Source organism: Hemitrygon akajei, chromosome 20 (genome assembly GCF_048418815.1).
Source record: "Hemitrygon akajei chromosome 20, sHemAka1.3, whole genome shotgun sequence".
Taxonomy (NCBI): Eukaryota; Metazoa; Chordata; class Chondrichthyes; order Myliobatiformes; family Dasyatidae; genus Hemitrygon; species Hemitrygon akajei.
The window spans coordinates 13808151-13832344 of NC_133143.1; the positions used below are offsets into that span (position 1 = coordinate 13808151).

Genomic DNA, 24194 nt, shown 5'->3' on the forward strand with positions numbered 1-24194 from the left:
CATGGATTTTGTCTACGTTTCTCACTGCCTCTCTGTAAAGCACCAGCAAAATCAAAGATCCCAACTACTCTCTTTTCTCTCCTGTCTCATCAATCAGAAGATACAAGGACCTGAAAGAACATGCCACCAGGCTCAAGGAAGACAGTTGAATACACTCTTGACCTCACAATCTACCTTGTTATATCCTAGCACCTTATAATTTATCTGGTTATCACCTTGTCTGCCGCACAGTACTTTCTCTGTGACTATGATGCTACATTCTACACCTTTTATGGTTTTCCCTTTTACTGCTTCAATGCATGATGTGATGAATTCATTTGTATGAATAGCATGCAAAAGGACATTTTTAGACCATAAGACCATAAAAAGCAGAAATAGGCCATTTGGCCTATTGTGTCTGCTCTGCCTTTTGATCATGGCTGATTTATTTTCTCTCTCAAACCCAATCTCCTAACTTTTCCCCCATATCCTTTGATGACCTTACTAATCAAGAACCTATTAACCTCCACTTTAAATATACCCAATGACTGGCCTCCATAGCCGTCTGTGGCAATGAATTACACAGATTCACTACCCTCTGGCTAAAGAACTTCTCTATTCTAAAATGGACACCCTTCTATTCTGAGGTTGTGCTTGCTGGTCTTAAACTCTCCCACGAATGGAAACATCATCTCCATGACAACTCAATCCAGGCATGTCAATATATGGTAGGTTTCAATGGGATTCCCCCAAATTTTTCATTAAATGCTCCTCATACAGTGCCGATAAAAAGTATTCCTCCCACTGACAGTTTCTGTATTTTATTGTTTTACAATATTGAATCACAGTGGATTAAATTTGATTTTTTGACACTGATCAACAGAAAAATACTCTTTTGTGTCAAAGTGAAAATAGATCTCTACAAAGTGAACTAAGTTAATTACAAATATAAAACAAAAGATAGTTGATTCCATAAGTATTCACCCCCTTTAATATGACACTCCAAACCGCCACTGGTGCAGCCAATTGGTTGGTTAAATGGAGATCACCGTGTGCAGTCAAGGTGTTTCAACTGATTGTAGTAAAAATACACCTGTATCTGGAAGTTTCAACAGCTGGTGAGTCAGTATTCTGACAAAAACTACAGCATGAAGACAAAAGAACACTCCAAGCAACGCTGTGAAAAGGTTATTGAAAAGAACAAGTCAGGAGATGGATACAAGAAAATTTCCAAGTCACTGAATATCCCTGGGAGCACAGTTAAGTCAATCATCAAGAAATGGAAAGAATGTGGCACAGCTGTAAATCTGCCTAGAACCAGCCTCAAAAACTGGGTGACCATGCAAAAAGGGGACTAGTGGAGAGGCCTCCAAGAGACCCATAACATCTCTGGAGGAGTTACAAGCTTCAGTGGCTGAGATGGGAGAGACTGTTGTCTGGGTGCTTCAGCAGTCACAGCTTTATGGGAGAGTGGCAAAAAAGGCCATTGTTGAAAATATCTGACATGAAATCTCAGCTGGAGTTTTCCAGAAGGCAGTGGGAGGCTCTGAAGTCAGCAAGAAGAAGGTTCTATGGTCTGATGAAACCAACATTGAGCTTTTTGGCCATCACACTAAATACTATGTTTGGTATAAGCCAAACAAAGCATATCATCAAAAACATACCATCCCTACCGTGAAGCATGGTGGTGGCTACATCATGCTGTGGGGATGCTTCACTGCAGCAGGTCCTGGAAGGCTTGTGAAGGTAGAGAGTAAAATGAATGCAGCAAAATACAGGGAAAACCTGATGCAGTCTGCAAGAGAACTGTGACTTGGAAGATTTGTTTTTCAGCAAGACAATGACTGCAAGTATAAAGCCAAAGCTACATAGGAATATCTTAAGAACAACAAAGTTAATGTCCTGGAGAGGCCAAAACAGAGTCCAGACCTCAATCCAATTGAGAATTTGTGGCTGCACTTGAAAAGGGCTGTTCACTCATGATCCCCATGCAATCTGACAGAGCTTGAGCAGTTCTGTGAAAAGAATGGAGAAATCAGCCATTTCATACCTGGGCTCATTCTTGTAAACCTCCTCTGGAACCTCTCCAATGCCAACACATCTTAGACAAGGTGCCCAAAACTGTTCACTGTTATAAAGCCTCAGCATTATATCATTGCTTTTATATTCTAGTCCTCTCAAAATGAATGTTTAATATTGCTTTTGCCTTCCTTATTACCAACTCAACCTGCAAATTAACCTTGATGGAATCCTGCATGAAGACTCTAAAGTCACTTTGCACCTCCAATTTCTGAATTTGCTCCCCATTTAGAAAATAGTCCACACCTTTATTCCTTCTTCCAAAGTGCAAGACCATACACTTTAGTATGCTGTATTCCATCTGCCACTTATTTGTGCAATCTCCTAATCTGTCCAAGTCTTTCTTCAGATTCCCTGCTTCCTCAACCTATCTTTGTATTATCCACAATGTGGTCACAAAGCCATCACTTCTGTCATCGAACTGATGCTTGGTAAATATGACAATAATAAACCAATTTACCAATTTTTAAATGGTGGAATCTGGAGCAAAAGAAAACACTGCTCAAGGAACTCATTGGGTTCAGGTAACATCTGCAGAGGAAAATGGACCATTAATGTCTTGAGCTGAAATGTCGGCTGTCTGTTGCTCTCTATAGTTCCTCCAGCAGGAATGGTCTTTATCATTTTTGATAGTTGAAAGTGACTCCTATTGAAACTCAGCTGCTCTTGAATCATTTCAGGCTAAACTTCAAGAGGGTCAGCTCTAAGGCTTAACAGTGCTGTTGGATGGCAGAATCTTGGGCTCCAAGTCCATAGTTCCCTGAAAGTGGCTGCACAAGTTAAAAGAGTGGTAATGTGCTTGCCTTTATTAGTTGAAGCTGTAAGTTCAAGAGACACAAGTTGCAGCTTCAGAGGCCTCTCGTTAGACTGTATCTGGAATGTTGCATTCAGTTCTGGTTGAATCATTGTAGGAAGGATGTAGAGGCTTTGGAGAGGATACAGAAAATATTTGCCAGGATGCTGCCTGGATTAGAAGACATGCACTATAAGGAGAGGATGAACAAACTTGAGTCATTTTCTCTGGCAGCCGGTATTTTTTTCTAGGGTTGAAATGTCTAATAGTAAAGGGCATGCATTTAAGGTGAGGGCAGAAAATTCAAAGGAGATGTGTAGGCAAGTATTTTTTACACAGGGAGTAGTGAGCGTCTGGATTGTGCTGCCAGAATGGTGGTAGAGGGAAATATAATTCTGTGCTGTAGGACTCTAATATCCCAGCTTTTCCTTCAAGCATCTGCACATGTTTAAATATTTCTTTGCATTTTGTTTAATGTTTAAAAGACTAATTTGAAATTGCTTGAGTCACTCTCTCAAAGGTATATTGACAGACCTCATGGTCCTTGATAAGTTTTGTAAGAAAACTGGTCTTAAGGTCAATTCCAATAAATTAGAAGACAATTCACGTAACGATCCTCTCTCAGGAACATTCTTCTTCCATTCCACTAACTTTTTCAGTCTCACTTCCCCGCTCTATACGATGTTCATTCTAGGTCTCCACTCAGCCTCACTGTCTCCTGACTCTCTGCTTCTCTCCTGCCTCAGCCATTGGTCTATCTCTCACTTTCTCAAGACTCTGTACTCCTAATCTCCATCAGTCTGCTCCTCACTCTGTTGTGACATCACTCTTTGATCTAGCCTCACTCTTAGTGGTCCAAATATCACACCCGATTCATTCTTAGTCCCTCTTCCCCAATGCTCTGAATTCTCCAGTCTTTCACTCTGCTCTCCCTCTTAACATTTCCAGGTGCCTCCTGTCCTGTATCTTGATGGTCCTCCCAAGTCTCAGCTCCACTTCCTTAAATCTCACTCTGCTCCACTATCTGTGCCCTCTCGCTTGTTGCTCCATTTCCTGACATGACTGTGATCTATTCTACAGTCTCACCACAGTTTTGATTCTCCCCTTGCACTTAGTTCCACTTTACAGCCAAAGTATTCCCAGTGCTCTGCTCCTTTCTGCTCAGGCTCATCCTTACTTTTTCAGTTCTGCCTGCCTCAGTCAAACTTGTCCTTTTCCACACTTCTGTTCAGACTCCACTGAAGCCTCTCTCAGCTTTCAGGCTGTAGTGTCATCAGTGTCAGACCTGCTCTTTCCTCATGTGCCATTTAGTGTCTCACTCAGCCCTCCAGACACACAGCTTTTGAAAGAACCTCCCTTTTATGGTTCTCTTTTCCACTCTTAGCCTTGTTATGTACCCAACCTTGCCTCCACTCCCACTCGCACTCTGAATCCAATGCTGCCCTCACTCCCACCATTGCTGCCTACTCAACACAGCTGCCAAACATCCTCAGATGTTCTGTTGGAAGTATTCTGACTGATTTCCTCATGGCCTGGTACAGTAATGTGAATGTTCAAGAAAGTAAGAAGCTGCAGAGTAGTAGACTCAGCCCAGTACCTCCCTAACATTGGTATACCTGCATGAAGTACTGCCTCAAGAAGGGAACATCTATCAAAGATCTCCACCATCCAGGCCTTGCCATCTTTTTGCAGCTATTATCGGGCAGGAGATGCAGAAGCCTGAATTCCCAAACCACAAAAGTTCAAGAACAATCTCTTCCCTTCAACTATTTGGTTCTTGAACCTGCACAAACTTTAGCACTACTTTATTGTAGGAGCCATGCATCTGTTCCCTATCTGCATTGTGTTCTGTGTTGCATGCTTATTATGGCAACTAGTCATATGTGTAGTGGTGGGGGGGGCGGGGGGGGGTGTGTGGTAAAAGTGAAGGGAATAAGTTACATCTTAATGCTTTGTTCATTGCAGTTTGTAGTAGCTGGTCACTGATCACTCAATAATGCTCAGTTACACTTAAGTTACACTTGTATACAATTATACACTTCTATACAATTAAGTTTTCTAGCTTCAAGATGATATGTTTGCTAATTGCTAATAAAGGATCGAATGCATATCCTCGACCTTTGGAGCAATCATTACAGAAGTAAGGGTAGATCATGCAACATATCTTTAGGGTTGCCAGCAGCAGCAATTATTTTGGTTTGGTTTGGTTTGGCTGTTACACTCAGTATAGCAACACTCTGACCACTTTGATCACTTTGTTCTAATATCTACTTTGTTTTGTTTTATTCTAATTGTGTTCTTTCTCATAAAATTGTCCATTTATGTTTATTTTTGTTTTTCTTGTGAACGTTGTATATCTGATGCCCATGAGGCTGTCGCAAATAAGTTTTTCATTGCATCGGTGCATACATGTGCTTGTGCAAATGTAAAATAAACTCTTTGACTATGACTCTCTCCTTGACCAATATAATCTCTCTGACCCTCTCACTAGCTCCCTATAATGACTGCACTGTTGGGGGTTGTGGAAGGAAGATCTCTGCTGTATTCCCCACACACGGTAAAATGTTGGATCCCTTCAGCAGCGACAACCCAAAGGTTGTTGCTGGTCAGATTTGGTGCACTGGACATCATTTTGGGTACCGATCATGCAGAAGGCCAAACTGAGGTCTGATGAGGGATTAAAGAACATTTAATATTCTCTTTTGTCTCCTGAGAAGCCTTACCTGGAAAAATATGGCTTTGGCATCAAGTCTCCAAAAGTTAGTTACTGGATAGCCACTGTGACCTCGACATGGAACCAACTCCAATCCTGAGTTACAGTTCGGACACATTTTCTCTGGAAAACAAAGCTACATATTAATTTTTGTTGTAATAGAGAAACAGGACACACAATGGGCTCAGTTACAACACCAATGGAATCTGGAAATTCTATCTGAGAGATGATCCTTAAAGTTTGTCCTCCCATTGCCCATTGCCAGTGTTTAATGTAGGTTTAAACCCTGATAGAGGATCTTCAGCCTGGAACATTAACTTTCTCTTTCCACAAATGCTGCCTGACCTGCTGGGTGTTTCCAGCATCTGCAGTTTTTTAAACATCTAGCTTCTGACCGAGGGTTTCCACTGAAAGTCAAATTTCCAAAGTGACACCTCCAAGATGGGATCAAGAAAAACAAGAAAAACTAAGTGAGGCAACTTACAATCTGCTGGGCAAAGTCAAGCAGCAACTGTAGTGGAAAAGGAATTGTTGATGTTTTGAGTGAAAACCCTTTAAGACCACATTACTTTTGGAGACACAAGAGTATGTGGATGCTGGCATCCGGAATGACAAACAGTCTGCTGCTGGTGGAACTCAACAGGTTGAGCAGGATTTGTGAGTGGATTTTGAATGGAAGTATCTATCATTCCCTCCCCCTACAGATACCCACATCCCAAAGACATTCTGGTTTGTAGGTTAATTGGCTGCCATAAACTATCTCTAGTGTAGGAGAGCAGAGGTGATAGGGATGTGAGATAGAATAGTTTATACAGAGAAATGGGTGGGGGAATGATTTCCCTGAGAACTAACCTAGACTTGATGGGCTGAATGACATCCTTCTAAGTCTGAAGGAAATGTGAGGAAACAAAATGAAAATACTGGATACTGGATTCATTGAAGGGGAGATGAATTTTTTTTTTAAGGAAAGGACATCACGAAACCTGCGGCAATTGAGATGCTGATCGACAATAATTGAATTAAATAGTGGAACGTTGTTACATTCAAAGAGTAATTTCAAAGTCTGCAAATGACATAACACTGCAATGTGTTTTATGTTAGCAAAACAAAAGCAGACTGCCTAGAGTCAGAGACTCAGACAGCATGGTAACCTTCTACCATCCTGATTAATATATCTCTACAAGCCTTTCCTGCATTAGGTCCATACCTCTCTACACATTTTTAATGCCTGTTTAAACATTGTAATTGCACCTGCCTCTACTACTTTCTCTGGTAGCTCATTCTACGTACCCACCATTCTCTGGGTTAAAAGGTTTTCCCTCAGGTCCCTTTTAAATCTTTCCCCTTGGGCTTTAAACTTATGTCCTGAAGTCTTAGACTCCTCTACCCTGGGAAAATGATTGTGACCATCCTCCTCATCTTCATGTGGTGGTTCAGTACGAAGTCCATGGTCCAGTCCGCGGACTCTGGGTTTTCCGGTGGATCGTTGCAGTGGTTGGACTTAACTAGAAACACCTGAGGGTCATATTGGAACTGGGAATATAAGTGGCCCTGGTATTGCATGTGGGATGGGATGGTTGTTTTGTCAAGACAAGACACTCATGGCACAGATGGCTGGTGGAAGGCTAGAATGGACTCTTGCCATCCTTGGGGCTGTGTTGGAGAACCATGGGTTCTGGGAGACTTGCTGGTAGTAGTTGGAGTGGTCATTGTGGTATGGATTCAGCTGTTTCCCGGGCCAGCTGGGTGGCTGTCAGCCACTCCGAGCTAGGTAGGGATCTGGTTGCTTCTGTAGCCAGCCAAGGCTGCTGGCTGTAATGGCTACTCGGAGCTACCCCGATGCAGAGGTGGAATGGTCTGTTGTTCCTTGGTGTTTGTCTCTTCCTGTCCTTGCCCCTGTGGGGTAAGTCTGGCTGTTCTGCTGTTGCCCTGTGCGGGGATCTGTCTTATCTTGTCCTTGCCTCTGTGGGGTAAGTCAGGCTGTTCTGCTGTTGCCCTGTGGGGAGAATTTGTCTTGTCTTTGCCTCTGTTGGGTAGGTCAGGCTGTTCTGCTGTTACCTGATGGATGGTTCTGCCCCACCTTGGTGTGGTGTTAAAGATGAGTCCTGGCTTGTTGGAGGATAAGTCCTGGCTTCATGTTGATGTACAGTTCCTAGTCTGCCCCTAGCTTCAGCCTCTGAGTTTCCCAAGCTCCAAGCCTGCAGCCTCCAGCCTCAAGCCTCGAGACAAGCCTGCAGCCTCCAGCCTCGAGACAAGCCTGCAGCCTCCAGCCTCCAGCCTCGAGACAAGCCTGCAGCCTCCAGCCTCCAGCCTCGAGACAAGCCTCCAGCCTCCAGCCTCGAGACAAGCCTCGAGACCCCAAGTCCCTAGCCAAGCCTCGTCACGTCTTTGCCTGGGTTTGGGGGTCCAAGACAAGACCCAGGTTCAGGGTCCTTGTCCAGTCTCGGGCTCGGAGTCCACCCCAGGCTCCTTGTTCCCAGTCCCTCATCCTGGTCCTGCTTAGACCGCATCCCGTCCTGTCCTTGGGTTCTGTCTTGTCCTGTTTCTGGGACTCCAGTGTCTCTGTCCTGCTGTTGGGTCCTGATTCAACACCTGATTTATGACACTTCACCCTTAATGATGTTATACTATAAAATCAGCTTCATACACTCTGGGGAATAAAGTCCCAGCCTATTCAGTATCTCTTTATAAATCAAGTCCTCCAGTCTTGATAACAACATCGTGAATCTTTCCTGCACCTTCTCAAAAAGGAAACCCCTTTCTTTGAAAAAAGGAATATAATCACCTGGCTGTACTCTCTCTCCCTGAGTTAGGCTGAGACTGAAGACTGCAGCACCAGTACTGAGGGCCAAGAAGGTATGGACAAGAGAAGAACAGGAGCATTTACAGGACTGCTTTGAATTGGTGGTCTGGACCGTATTCAGGGATTCATCTTTGAATCTGGATGAGAATGCTACAGTTATTGCTGACTTCATTAAAACCTGTGTGGATGAGTATGTGCCTACAAAGACTTACTTCATCTTATTTACCCCTGTTGCCACCTTTAGGGATACAGGGTTTTGTACATCAAGACCCCTGTTCTTCATTACTTATTTGGGCCCTACCTTCCATGTGTAGACCTACTGTATCTAATTAGACCTCCCAAAGAGCCTTACTTCACACTTACCAGGATTAAATTCTATCTGCCAATACTCTACCCATTTTATCAATTGTGGCAGAGATTGATAGCTTCTTTATTGATAACAGGATTAAGAGTTACAGAGAGAAGTTGAAGGAAAAAATAGTCATGGCTTTATGGTGGAGCAGACTAGATAGGTCAAATAGCCTAATTCTGTTCTTATACCTAATGGTCTTTATTGCTCTTTTGCATTGATGCAGGGTTACTTCTAGTATGCTTGAGAACAAAAATAGCCACAAAGCATTAAGTCCCTGGCATGTTCTGAGAAGTCAAAGGGCAGAAGATTCAAGATTCTTCCTGAACATGATTGAAAATTGAGTGTAATAAATTCCAATCCAGTGCAACACTGGCTAAAACAAAACAACCTGGTTGTCCATTGAGTATTGTCTAAACCTTTTTAACATTTCTAATTGTAAGAATAACACCAGCTTCTCCCTTTAAAAGGCTGCAGACCAGGGACTGAAGTCCTGAATTTGCAACCTTCATGCACATCTGTCAATTTCCTTTGTCATTTATGGTCTATGGTTGACTATGGTACATACACTACACTTCACAGTTACCAATAGCTGCACTGGAATTGTTTTGGAAACATTGCCATAGTTTAATACAAAGAGTTTTCCTTAAAATATTCTGTTGGTGCTTGTCTGCTAATTTGGGTCCCTGGTGTCCTTGGCTATCTCAAAAGTTATGAATGAATTTTCAGTTAAGCCTCTGTCAATATTATGCTATCAACAATGAGGGTGAGAGCTACAAAAAGAGATTTGACGAGTTGGAGGTATCATTTCATTTGAGTTTATATTTGACAACAGAGCTTATCAAAATTATAAAGACTTATAATAGAGGAAGGTGTAGTAGAGTGCAGCAAAATGTTAGCTAGAGAGCAGAACAAAACACATCTTTACCTGGAGGTGAAATAGAGCACGGAAAAGTGCAGACAGTGGCAGGTCTGGTAATTTGCTGACTCATGGCTCCAATAACACACATTCAATCTGAATACCTGTGGTGGTTGAACGGGGTTTGCATATTCTCTTGGTGACCACATGGGTTTCTTCCCCATACCAAAGACATGCAGATTGGTAGATTAATTGCCCCCTGTGCATGCGGATAATTAGGAGGGAGTTAACGAGCACATGAAAGAAAGTAGCTTAAAAGAACTACATGGGGATGGGAGTTGATGAGCTTGTTCTGAGATAGGAAGAATGCCTCCTATGTGATAAAGAAATATGATTTCTTCAGCAGTTGTCAGGATGGAGCATATATATTTGTCTAAATGGGTATAATTACTTTATAAAGGAATAGAAGAGTGCATGGTTCATGTAAAATCATATTTCTGCGGTACCTTTTTATGCTGCAATCTCATGTTACTTTTTGGTGAGAACTTTCACAGAATCAAAATTAATTTGAAAATGGTGGTTTGTACAATAATTCCAATTACTCTTCCAGGAAAGTTAAGGCAATCAATCTCTACATTTACCACAGGAAAGGATAACAAATCTGATAAAATACTTTTCTAGTAGAATGATACTTCATCTTATTGTACTAATAACCTTACTTTAGCCTCAGTCAAAGAAGAAAAGGACCAACTCATGCTAGATTTACCTCATGCACAGTTCTTTGCAGCCCTGCTGAATTTCTGTGCCCCATATATCTAACCAAGTTCAAAGCCATGTAGCCATGCCATCTTGAGAACCTGAGTGGGTCTTGTGTAGTAACTGGGCAACTGGGTCTCAGGTAAATAGGCCTTAGGTCTGGAGCCCTAGCTGGTTTGAGGCCTCTCTCTCAAATGACTAATGCCAAAAGAAATTACAACTATTTCCAAGTATTCCTGACAACTATCAGATAACAGTTGAAATAGAAATATAACTTAAAAATACATCTACTTAAAAATAATTATTTTGACAATACAACCTCAGCAACCCAGTTCAATCCTGTCATCTGTATTGAGTTTGCACATTCTTTCTGTGACCTTATGTGTTTCTCCAGATGCACTCCTTTACAAAGACATGAGAGTTGGTAGGTTAATCAGTTACTATAAATTGTCTCCAGTATGTAGATGGTTTGAAATTCAAAGTTCAAAGTAAGTTTATACCCAAGTACATATATGTCATCATATACAACCCTGAGATTCATTTTCTAGCAGGCATACTCAGTAAATCCAGGAGCCAAACTAGAATCAATGAAGTATACCACACCCAACAGGATGGACAAGCAACCAACGAGTAAAAGACATCAAATTGTGCAAAAACAAAAGAAAAAAGTAATAACAATAATAAATAAATTAGCAATAAATATCAAGAACATGAGATGAAGGGTCCTTGAAAGTGAGTCTATAATTAGTGGGAACAGTTCAGTGATGGGGCAAGTGAAGTTATCCTCTTTAGTTCAATAGCCTGGTGGTTGAAGGGTAATAACTGTTCCTGAACCTGGTAATGTGAGTCCGGAGGCTCCTAAACCTTCTTCCTGATGGCAACAGTAAGAAGACAGCATGACCTGTGTGGTGGGGGTCCCTGATGATGGATGCTGCTTTCCTACGACAGTGCTCCATGTAGTTGTGCTCAATGGTGGGAAGGGCTTTATTTGTGATAGACTGGGCTAGATCCACTACTTTCTGTAGGATATTCCATACAAGGGCATTGGTGTCATAGCAGGCTGTGATATAACTAGTCAAGATACTCTCCACTACACGTGTACAAGTTTGTCAAAGTTTTTGATGATATGCTGAATCTTCACAAACTTCTAAGGAAGTAGAGCCACTGCCATGTTTTCTTCATAATTGCACTTGTGATTGGTGGGAGAATTGGGGTTGTGGTAATAAACACTTCAGAAGGAATAGGTTGCAGGGAGGTAAGTGGGGCAATGAGATTGATGGGGTTGCACGTAGAGCTGGCATGGACTTGATGGGCTGAATGGTCCCTTCTATGTTGTGTAAGAAATGTGGAAGAATAAATAAAGAAATGAAAAGCAGACCCCAGTGCTGGCCTCAGCGGGTCAACTGAATACCCAATGAGGAACCCTTCACTGGTGGCTCTTTCCAGGGCCCTACCCTACAGTGGGTCTGTATTGGCAAAATGCAATTGTAAGTGTTGTGGTGGCCAATAATTCTATACCATTCTCCATTCTGCCTGCCCTGCTGAGTGTTGCCAGCAATTCCAGCAATCCCCCACAATGTGTTGTTTTTTGGATAATTCCTGATAACAATTTATTTTTAACGTGAAGCCAAGGCACATTTGATTGCTATAGAGGCAGCAAATTCTGAAGTAGAAATGTGTCACACTCCCACTCTGACATGTTCGGTCTGTGGCCTCAACATCTTTACACTGTGCCCAACACATGATTAACGGAGAGCACCTACAGTCTGGGTACATTGCAGCTTTCTGAATTCATTACAGAACTCAGGTAACTAGATTACTGTCTGCACCAGTCATCCATCTGTGATACTGGCTCTGCTTGTTTATTTTTCCCTTTATTTTTCTTTTCTCTCTGGAAATAATGACATGCCCACCTTCACCCGCCAGGCATGACCTCCTTCTCTGCATTTCACAATTCCCACATCCTTTCTGTCCTGTTGAGGACAAAAGTTCCTCCAGTATTTTGTGTGTGTTCCTTTTTGTCTCTCTAACTGCTGGCACTCAGTCATTGACCAGATGACCTTTTTCATAACTTCTCACTGTCACCTTGGTTTTACCCTATCAAATATTCCTCCTCACCCACCCAGCTTCATTTCTCTCCTTCACATGAAGGATCTGTTTCTCTCTCCACAGATGCAGCCTTACTGTGTCAGCGTTTCCAGTATTCTCTCATTTTATATTAATTTCAGAAGTACCGATGTGGAGTGGAAAGAATGCATTTCAAGTTTCATTTTAAGTCCATGGACTTTATTTAAAAACTTGCATTTGCAGAAAACGCCTTCATGTCTCCAGCACAAACAAGAAAAAATCTGCAGATGCTGGGAAATCCGAGAAACACACACAACATGCTGGAGGAACTCCGCAGGCCAGGTAGGACCTGCCAAAGGGTTTCGGCCTGAAACATCGGCTGGACGTACTCTTTTCCTAGATGCTGCCTGGCCTGCAGAGTTTATCCAGCATTGTTGCTCACGACTCCAGCAACTTCCTTTCAACTGCCTTTTCAGATTTGCTTCCTGCTGTTTTGTTAGCAAGTTTAGACCTGCATTAAATTTGAAGAAATGTCAGAGTGATTCTGTGAGGAAATGATCCGGCACTAGGATACTTACTCTGCTGCTTCTGACGAGCCTTGTCGCAAATCGCGGGCCTGAGTTGCAGTTTGCCCCCGCCGGGCAGTGTACAGTCACTGGAGCAAATCACCACTCCCAGGCAAGACTTCTTCAGGATCTGGCAGTTATGGTTGTTGGTGTTTCTCATCGCCCAGCCACTCAGGTGCCTCTGCGCGTTTTTATCGTCGGCCACATAAATATATCTCACGTAACCATCCGTCCATTCCTGAAACGTGTCAAATTGCTTCACATCCTGAAAATTGCACACAAAATCATTGATTCTTGTAAGAAGCAGAACAAACGTGTTTTATAAACAAACATTTACTGGCGATCTCCAGATCAAGAACGGATTCTGTTTATGTGGATGGCCATCAATTTTGGCCTTAAATTGGAAAAAATACAAAGAGCACTCAACTATACCTCCGCAATGTTATACTGTCAGAAAGTCATAGAAAAGTACAGCACAAATAGGCCCTTCGGCCATCTAGTCATGCGGCTGCTGCAACGAATAGTATCAAAAGCCTTAACAGGGCTGATAAGAAATAACAATCACTCGAAGTGAAGCCATTGTTAAGAAACGAATATATGTATGAAAATTAGACTTTTAATGCTGGACATTGTTTGTTTGTCACGACTGCCCATAATCCTGATGTTACCAACCCGGCGACAGTTTGTAAATGGTCCGGTCTACTCTGATCTCACTAGCCAACAACTTACAAGTTTTGATTGCCACTTATTAATCCGCGGAGTGTGAATTCACAAACGGAACCGGTTATATAATAATTATGAAAAATAAATAAAAAATTTGGAGAAACAAACCCCTTATTTTTACAGAGTTATTGTCTTGTGTACATCAGTGTTTCAGGTCGAAGATGTCTGTTGTCCAGTATTTTAGTTTTTTTTAAATTTCAGATTACCACATTGCATTAACTTAAATTTTCATCTGCGCTATTGGCTCATTTCAATGGATGTGCTTTAGGCAAAAACGTTCACAATTTTTTTGCAATTAATTTTAATTACAGAAATTAAGATCATCTGATCCCCATATTACAGCAAACGTTAAACACATGCGAATTTGTGATCACTTTTAGTTACATCATCCAATCTTTTCATAGGAACGAATTTGGCGGATCTGGAGGATACAGTAGGGTATTTTAAGAGACTCCTGGATAGGTACATGGAGCTTAGAAAAATAGATGGCTATGAGTAACCATAGGTAATTTCTAAAGTAAGTACGTGTTCGGCACAGCATTGTGGGCCGAAGAGCCTGTAATTGTATTGTAGGTTTTCTATATTTCTATTTACGAAGCGTGAAAGCCTAGTATGGGACCTTATACTCCAGAACATGGGGTTAATCGTTCTAACGCCGTTCCTTCGGTCCCTTTGATACCTTACATAGTATATAGTACTTCTAACACAACCCCAGCAGATTTGCAAAAGGGCTCTCTTTAAAATCCGACGAATTTGCCAACGGTAAAGGGAAACCTGTGTCATAGTTAAAAACATGGTTGCTCTATCAAGCTTGATATCCGGTGGGTCGGCTCATTATCCGCTTTGTCCCTGAATTTCTCTCATCTCTTAAATAATCAATATATCCCAAAGTTTGGCCTTATACTTTTAAACTTTTAAAATAACGCGTTAGAATCCTCGCATCGTGCTTTGCCATAAACAGTGAAGATTTAACGAATTTCAAAAGCCAATTTAGGATCAATTCTCAGTTATAAACTGCCCCAGACTGGGTGTTAATAATTAGCAGTCTGAATTCGTTCCATTTCAGGAAAGGACTTTGCCAGCAGCGATGAGAGTTACCTGAGGCAGTTTGGGATCGTTAATGTCCCAAGCGATTTTCATTCCATTGGAACACACGCAGTCAGCATCTTCGTATTGGTCTCCCGTGGACATAATTCTCTCGGCCGGGAGCTCAGTTCAGCTCAAAATCGTCGGTTGGCATTGACCTCATGAGGACTGTATAAAAGGGCGGAAAGACAGAGAAGGAAGCGAGACGGTTGGTGGTAGACAGCTGACACAATGAATTATAAAGGTAACATCCCAAAGCGCTCAGAAAAGGCAGAGGTTTTTGTTGATAAACCTGCGGTGTTGGGATCCCATCGCATCTACTATGTTCTTCCACCCCCACCCCCCGCCCCCGCCTTATTTTCTTAGCCACGAGGCTGCACCTTACATCGCCTCTTATCCTCACAGGATTCAGGACTTGTTCTTTCTTTGGCAGTGAGGTGAAAAGCGGAGAAGGGATACCTGCTGTTTATCTCAGTTGAATTGTGCTTGTGACCTGCGAAGGTAGACTGTTATAATCCAAAAGCAGACAAGCAGCTCGCCGAACAGAACCACCTGCCTGCCACTCTGGGAAATACAACCAAACAGCCTCTGAAGACAGGGAACTGAACCCCGCCACAAATTAAGGCTCGAAACCACATCAAAATACAAGACCGAGTTGGCCCTGTGAACACGTTTGCGGATTTATGTTGTTAATAAGACACAATTACACATTCCTCAAAACCAAAACAAAATGGCAAAAGCAACTTCAAAGATAAAATAATTGGCTAAACTAGACGTAAGTCAAGGCACGTAATTGGATGGCGCGGGGAGAATTCATGGCGAATTTTAACCACATGTCCAAGTACTGCGAAACTCTGCTAATGATTGTAAACCTGTTTGTAGTCTGAACTACAGATGAACACAAACAGGAAAAATAGAGAATTGTTGGTTGTGTTGCAGGTTAACAAACTTTACATTGAGGTCGAAATCGCGCTGGTGTTTTACAAACTGTTACCGACAGAATTGGTATTTTAAAATATATTCATTACACAAAAGAGCAACTTTACCGCTGGTCCAAGTGCGGATGGCATTCACCACGCACCGTAATGCTTTGTGAATATAAGGCGTGTTTTGTATTTTCTCATATTTATATAGAAACGTTGTTAAATGCAGCCTCGTTTTATGTATAGTCCATAAACAGAGCAACAAACAAATCGGTTGTTTTATGTAAACAGTTTAGGAAGAAGTCAAATCTTTTCGTGGAACCTGTTCTGGCAAAGCAGACTTTTTAGTTGAGTGCTCAATTCACTGAAAGCTTTATTGCACGAACTAAACAACGAGATGATTCGAGATAAATAGCTACTGAACATATAGACATGACGGCCATAATTCAACCATAGAGGGAAATGGCGATGGGTAGAACTGGATCCGACCCGGATTGCTTAGGTGGGTGACGGCTTTGCATGAAATAAATACAGGGAATCGATGGCACCTACACCACCTCACTATCATCCCAACCCACTGCGACCACTCTCCTCCCCAAAATCCTGCTCCAGTATCTACACACACTCAGCCTCACCGAGCGGACCAGGAAAAGACGGGCGCTGCAGTCTTCAGAAATTTTATTTCTTATCTGCCACCGACTTCACTCAGAAATCTGCTCGGCCCTGATGTGATAAACAAATATTCGTTCACAGAATATTTCCTGAGGACTACTCAACAAACACCAATTGCAGATATTAACGTTCCAACTAAAATTGATACATCACTGATCCTAATGACAAACCCGTGGTTGACCTCGAAACCAGTACCAACTCCAGACATAAAGTAACTTTAAATCATTCCAAAAAGTAAACCAACTCCAATCCTAGCATCAAACCAATACCCCAAATTTTGCAAAATCAAAAGTTGCAGAACCATTCACTTGGCTACAGATCCTGCATAATACACAATGGAAGCGAATATTTTAAACCATCCATTTGTTTGCTGACAGTTCTTCAAAAGAAGAATCATCCGAACAACATCAAAGCTCTTAATAAATATTGCCTGCCTGAAATTGAGGAGAGCTCCGGGTTTGCAAAGAACCATATAACCACATAACCATGTAACAATTACAGCACGGAAACAGGCCATCTCGGCCCTTCTAGTCCGTGCCGAACGCTTACTCTCACCTAGTCCCACTGACCCGCACTCAGCCATAACCCTCCATTCCTTTCCTGTCCATACACCTACCCAATTTTTTTAAATGACAATATCGAACCTGCCTCTACCACTTCTACTGGAAGCTCGTTCCACACAGCTACCACTCTCTGAGTAAAGAAATCCCCCCTCGTGTTACCCCTAAACTTTTGCCCCCTAACTCTCAACTTATGTCCTCTTGTTTGAATCTCCCCTACTCTCAATGGAAAAAGCCTATTCACATCAACTCTATCTATCCCCCTCATAATTTTAAATACTTCTATCAAGTCCCCCCTCAACCGTCTACGCTCCAAAGAATAAGGACCTGACTTGTTCAACCTTTCTCTGTAACTTAGGTGCTGAAACCCAGGTAACATTCTAGTAAATCTCCTCTGTACTCTCTCTATTTTGTTGACATCTTTCCTATAATGTGGTGACCAGAACTGTACACAATACTCCAAATTTGGCCTCACCAATGCCTTGTACAATTTTCATACGTTTTTCACACGAACGTGTGATCTTTATTGATAATCCTCCACGTGACAGTTTGGTACACATTGGCAAAGCAATGGCAAAAAAGGAAGTTGTCTTGAGAGAAATGCTTTCAAGGGAAAGGTCAGTAACGGCCTTTAAGGTAAAATATATTTTCCTTATATCCATGTGGTCAACGAATATTAAAAAAAACTCAAGTTGAGAAGGAATACTGTGATTGGCCCTCATTCCGCTTTGATGATTATTACCCTGAATATTTGATCCTTTATTTGTGTATCTTAATAAGGCTAGGATTTGGGAATTCCATGGCATTATGAAGACACTCAAGTGTCGACTTTAAGTGGGTTAAAGACAACTGGGATGTTCAGATGCCGAAAATCTGAATTAAAAACTGAAAATGCTGGGACATTCCGCAGATCAGACAGCGTCAGTGTGAAGAGACACAATTAATGTTTCAAGTCGAAACCTTCCTCAGAATAAAAGATGTATTTAAGCTTAAAAATTCAATATTAACATCGCACTTTTGTAGTAATATTGGATATATATACTCACACAAGCACACGCATTAAAAAGGTCATGAAGTTATTAACAAGATTGCAGAAAAAATTGTCTTGCTGTCTTTCTATTTTCCAGAAACTATGGCTGGGAAAATGCTCCGGACAAGCACTACAATGGTTAGAGAAAGTGAACGATAATGGTCTAAATAGAACGAAGTAAAGTAAATTTGTATTTTATTACATATTGTTATATATTAAGAGAGACAATACGTATAATTATTGTGATGTTTCACGGTTTGCCACATTTCTGCCGCACTTTTCCCTGAGAACATCTGTTTCCAATTTAAGCTTCCAATTCCCTGCCTCATAATTCCCCTTATTCCAGTTAAATGCTTTTCTAACTTGTCTGTTCCTGTCTCTCTCCAATGCTATTGTAAAGGAGATAGAGTTAATGTTTTCAAATTCTCCTATCATCTTCATAGTTACCTAAACCTCCAAAATTTTTGCCATTGACATACCTGGACACTGTGAAGTGTTTGTCAAGTGTAAATGTGTTAACAATTAAAATAGCTTTGTGGCAAATGTAAATTAAGTCTGTGCGATGTAGTTGGAAGCTTATTCTGCTATTTCAAGTAGAACAAAGGGTAAAGTACAATTATTTATTTTTTACTTCTATATAAAATACATTTGGACAACACGATGTTAATTTTAATCTATAGCGCTGCATTTATTTTTTAAAATCATATTGCAAAATTTTTGAATATTTTTCCACTGTCACATAAAGAGAGAAAAAAAGAACAGCAGGTGTAAACCTCTACTTGACATCAATCAAATCTGAAATCTTTAGAATTTACTTCTACGTATTTTTTTTAGCACATGCAAAATCAAAATATCTATCCCAGGTAATTAACACGTTGTTTGTCGTTAAAGCTTAACTGCAAGCACGAATGAAATCGAATGCATTTTACATCTTAACCAGTAGTCTGAAATTTAATGCAGGCACAGACTCCTGTTCACAACAAACAAAATGAAGACATGCTGACTGTAATCAACGTATATCATGTTGACTTTTTCCAGAGTCTCTCCATCTAAGATTCCCAAGAGGCAGGCAGTTATAAAGTATCAGACAAAACGGGTAATACTGGAATACTCTTTCTGTAGGTAGGTAGGCAGGATACTTACATTTAGACACCCAATAGAACCTAGTCAGCCCTCAGCAGGTTCCCACTCTTTCCCCACATTGTTTCTATTCTATAGCAAACGAACAATTGCATTCTTTTTCTGCGCTACGTGTCTGGAAGACCAAGTCTTCAATATCATTCCAAAGTTTCAAAGACGATTATCATCCATCTCTATCACAAATCTTTTCATGCGCGGCTTAAAGCTAAGAAAATGCCAGCTTTGACGTTTACTTTTCTTAGTTCATGACTAACGTGAAATGTTTGGAGTTTTAAGTACAAGTTAGTGGAATAAACGATGCGAGGTAATTAAAGCACACACGGAATTATCCCACCCATGCCGATTGCACGAATGGAGAGTTTCTGCATGAAAATTATATTTATCTCAGAATATTGTCCAGAAATGAAGAATCTCATATTATAATTTTAAGATTTCCGGGTAAAAAAATATATCTTTCCGAATCACTGCACGGTAGGGAAAAGAGAGAGCTTAAATGTCGTCGAGAAAATTACCTGGGTCTCAGAGGCAGTTAATTTTTTATTGGAGATCTGTTACACTGTAATCTGGGGAAACACAGATAAAAAGTAATGAGATATTCCAGTGGATAGTTTAGTGGGGTATTTCGCTGGGGTAAATTCGCTGGGGTATTTGGAGCGTTCTCCGGCTTTTGACTGATGTCATTGGCTCGCCCTAAAAGGTGAAGCAGAGGCTCAGTTTATAAATTCACCTGGAAAAGGACAGTGGAAGTGACTCAGATAAATTTGTAATGTTGCTGTCTAACCTGCTTAAAAAGTGCCAGACTCTGTGTACAAGACAACCAGATCTCCATGGGAAGAGTTTTAAAATGTTCTAACATTGGAATGGAGCAACAATTAATTAATTGGCAATATCAACGTTTAAGTACAGCATTTACAGATGAAAGGACTTCCTACCAATCCGTCCTGATCGGAAATTTCGCGGTGCGTTCCAACTACCCGGTCTCCGATGTTGCATCTGATGAAAATGGATCAAACCAGCATTTCAGAGAACGCGCCCGCTCTCCTCACCTCACGCGAACAGCCCCCTAGAAAACAAGAGGGGAGGCGGGCGCGTTCCGGTCGGTCGAACAATTATTTCGTGAAAACCTTTCCATTTCTTACTTTTAACGAGTGACGTCTATCTTGAGAGATTGAGAATTGTTTTTTTTTTAAAAACGATTATACATTTGATAAGTGGTTGCCAATTATCTTTCTATAAAGAGCTATTCGATACGCAACTATTGAAATTCGAACAAGTAGGGGTTCATTTTGAATTTCAAATTGAATTTGAAACTTGTCTACTTGTACAACAAAATTACTGCAAACACCCAAATTAACACGCTTAATTACAATTATAGCAAAATTTTGCATTGTAAGCACATTTAATTGTCAACAAACACCTCACTGATTCGTAGCAAGTAATTGACGATAATTATCAAGAAACAAAGCACATGCATTATCATAACATAGTCTGCTCATTTTCAGCTCCCTGGGATTTTTAACTTTAATGAACTGTTCGATTTCATAATGGGTCCATCAAAATGTTCAAGCTCATGTTAGCTGGCAGGTACGGAATGAATCAGAATCATAATCAGAATCAGGTTTAACATCACCGGCGTATGTCGTTTACAAATTTCACCGTATTAATTCTGATTCTGATTCATTTTGACTCTGCCATGCTACCTTATATAAAAAGAAATAATCTTTTTTTTTACAGGCCCTTCGGCCCACAATGTTGTGCTGACCCTCAAACCCTGCCTCACATATAACCCCCCACCTTAAATTCCTCCATATACTTGTCTAGTACTCTCTTAAACTTCACTAGTGTATCTGCCTCCACCACAGACTCAGGCAGTGCATTCCACGCACCAACCACTCTGAGTGAAAAACCTTCCTCTAATATCCCCCTTGAACTTCCCTCCCCTTAACTTAAAGCCATGTCCTCTTGTATGAGGACAAGAGGTGGTGAGCAGTGGTGCCCTGGGGAAGAGGCGCTGGCTGTCCACTCTGTCTATTCCTCTTAATATCTTGTACACCTCTATCATGTCTCCTCTCATTATCCTTCTCTCCAAAGAGTAAAGCCCGAGCTCCCTTAATCTCTGATCATAATCCATACTCTCTAAACCAGGCAGCATCCTGGTAAATCTCCTCTGTACCCTTTCCAATGCTTCCACATCCTTCCTATAGTGAGGTGACCAGAACTGGACACAGTACTCCAAGTGTGGCCTAACTAGAGTTTTATAGAGCTGCATCATTACATCGCGTCTCTTAAACTCTATCCCTCGACTTCTGAAAGCTAACACCCCATGAGCTTTCTTAACTACCCTATCTACCCATGAGGCAACTTTCAGGGATCCGTGGACATGTACCCCCAAATCCCTCTGCTCCTCCACTCTACCAAGTATCCTGCCATTTACTTTGTACTCTGCCTTGGAGTTTGTCCTTCCAAAGTGTACCACCACACACTTCTCCAGGTTGAACTCCATCTGCCACTTCTCAGCCCACTTCTGCATCCTATCAATGTCTCTCTGCAATCTTTGACAATACTCTACACTATCTACAACACCACCAACCTTTGTGTCGTCTGCAAACTTGCCAACCCACCCTTCTACCCCCACATCCAGGTCGTTAATAAAAATCACAGAAAGTAGAGGTCCCAGAACAGATCCTAGTGGGACACCACTAGTCACAACCCTCCAATCTGAATGTACTCCCTCCACCACGACCCTCTGCCTTCTGCAGGCAAGCCAATTCTGAATCCACCTGGCCAAACTTCCCTGGATCCCATGCCTTCTGACTTTCTGAATAAGCCTACCATGTGGAACCTTGTCAAATGCCTTACTAAAATCCATGTAGATCACATCCACTGCACCACCCTCATCTATATGCCTGATCACCTCCTCAAAAACTCTATCAGGCTTGTTAGGCATGATCTGCCCTTCACAAAGCCATGCTGACTGTCCCTGATCAGACCATGATTCTCTAAATGCCCATCGATCCTATTTCTAAGAATTTTTTCCAACAGCTTTCCCACCACAGACATAAGGCTCACTGGTCTATAATTATCCGGACTATCCCTACTAACTTTTTTGAACAAGGGGAAAACATTCGCCTCCCTCCAATCATCCAGTACCATTCCTGTGGACAACGAGGACATAAAGATCCTAGCCAGAGGCTCAGCAATCTCTTCCCTCACCTCGTGGATCAGCCTGGGGAATATTCCATCAGACCCCGGGGACTTATCTGTCCTAATGTATTATAACAATTCCAACACCTCCTCTCCCTTAATATCAACATGCTCCAGAACATCAACCTCACTCATATTGTCCTCACCGACATCAAGTTCCCTCTCAGTGGTGAATACTGAAGAGAAGTATTCATTGAGGACCTCGCTCACTTCCACAGCCTCCAGGCACATCTTCCTACTTTTATCTCTAATCGGTCCTACCTTTACTCCTGTCATCCTTTTGTTCTTCACATAATTGAAGAAAGCCTTGGGGTTTTCCTTTACCCTACACGCCAAGGCCTTCCCATGACCCCTACTTGCTCTTCTCAGCCCCTTCTTAAGCTCCTTTCTTGCTACCCTATATTCCTCAATCGACCCATCTGATCCTTGCTTCCTAAACCTCATGTATGCTGCCTTCTTCCACCTGACTAGATTTTCCACTTCACTTGTCACCCATGGTTCCTTCACCCTACCATTCTTTATCTTCCTCACTGGGACAAATTTATCCCTAACATCCTGCAAAAGATCCTTAAACATCGACCACATGTCCATAGTACATTTCCCTGCAAAAACATCATCCCAGGACTTAAGAACTTTTTAAAAGCTATTATTAATGCTTTTTGAGATAGTGATTTAGATGTATATCATATTTTTTACTGAGTTAAGTATTGTATGTAATTAGTTTTGCTACAACAAGTGTATGGGACATTGGAAAAAAGTTGAATTTCCCCATGGGGATGAATAAAGTATCTATCTATCTATCTATCTATCAATTCACACCCGCAAGTTCTAGCCTTATAGCCTCATAATTTGCCCTTCCCCAATTAAAAATGTTCCTGTCCTCTCTGATTCTATCCTTTTCCATGATAATGCTAAAGATCAGGGAGCGGTGATCACTGTCCCCCAGATGCCCACCCACTGACAGATCTGTGACCTGACCCGGTTCATTACCTAATACTAGATCTAGTATGGGATTCCCCCTTGTCGGCCTGTCAACATACTGTGACAGGAATCCATCCTGGACACACTTAACAAATTCTGCCCCATCTAAACCCTTGGAACTAATCAAGTGCCAATCAATATTAGGGAAGTTAAAGTCACCCATGATAACAACCCTGCTATTTATGCACCTTTCCAAAATCTGCCTCCCAATCTGCTCCTCGGTATCTCTGCTGCTACCGGGGGGCCTATAGAATACCCGCAGTAGAGTAACTACTCCCTTCCTGTTCCTGACTTCCACCCATACTGACTCAAAAGAGGATCCTGCTACATTACACACTCTTTCTGCAGCTGTAATAGTATCCCTGACCAGTAATGCCACCCCTCCTCCCCTCCCCCCCCCATCCCTTTTAAAGCACTGAAATCCAGGAATATTGAGAATCCATTCCTGCCCTAGTGCCAGCCAAGTCTCTGTAATGGCCACTACATCATAATTCGATGTATGTATGCAAGCTCTCAGTTCATCACCTTTGTTCCTGATGCTTCTTGTATTGAAGTACACACACTTTAGCCCTTCTTCCTTACTACTTTTATACCCTTTATTCTGCTGCTCTTTCCTCAAAGCCTCTCTATATGTTAGATCCGACTTTACTCCATGCACTTCTTTCACTGTTCTATCGCTCCAGGTCCCATCCCCCTCACAAATTAGTTAAAACCCTCCCAAACCATGCTAGCAAACCTACCAGCAAGGATATTGCTCCCCCTCGAGTTCAGGTGCAACCCATCCAATCTGTACAGGTCCCACCTTCCCCAGAAGAGATCCCAATGATCCAAAAATCTAAAACCCTGCCCCCTGCACCAACTCCTCAGCCACGCATTCAACTGCCATCTCCTCCAATTCTTACCATCACTAT

General features: G+C 41.7%; 1 protein-coding gene across 2 annotated transcripts in view; it reads right to left on the minus strand.

Annotated features, from left to right (window-relative positions):
• The window catches only part of gcm2 (glial cells missing transcription factor 2), a 36940-nt gene extending 16866 nt beyond the window's left edge, over positions 1-20074 (minus strand). For both annotated transcript variants that reach the window (XM_073024644.1, XM_073024643.1), the window contains exons 1-4: positions 20031-20074; positions 14786-14941; positions 12977-13229; positions 5575-5687 (exon numbers count right to left, since the gene is read on the minus strand). In XM_073024644.1, the coding sequence (XP_072880745.1) occupies positions 5575-5687; positions 12977-13229; positions 14786-14878 (459 nt within the window). In that variant the 5' untranslated portion in view covers positions 14879-14941; positions 20031-20074. The remainder of the gene's footprint in view (positions 1-5574; positions 5688-12976; positions 13230-14785; positions 14942-20030) is intronic.
• Between the last annotated feature and the right edge of the window lie 4120 nt (positions 20075-24194).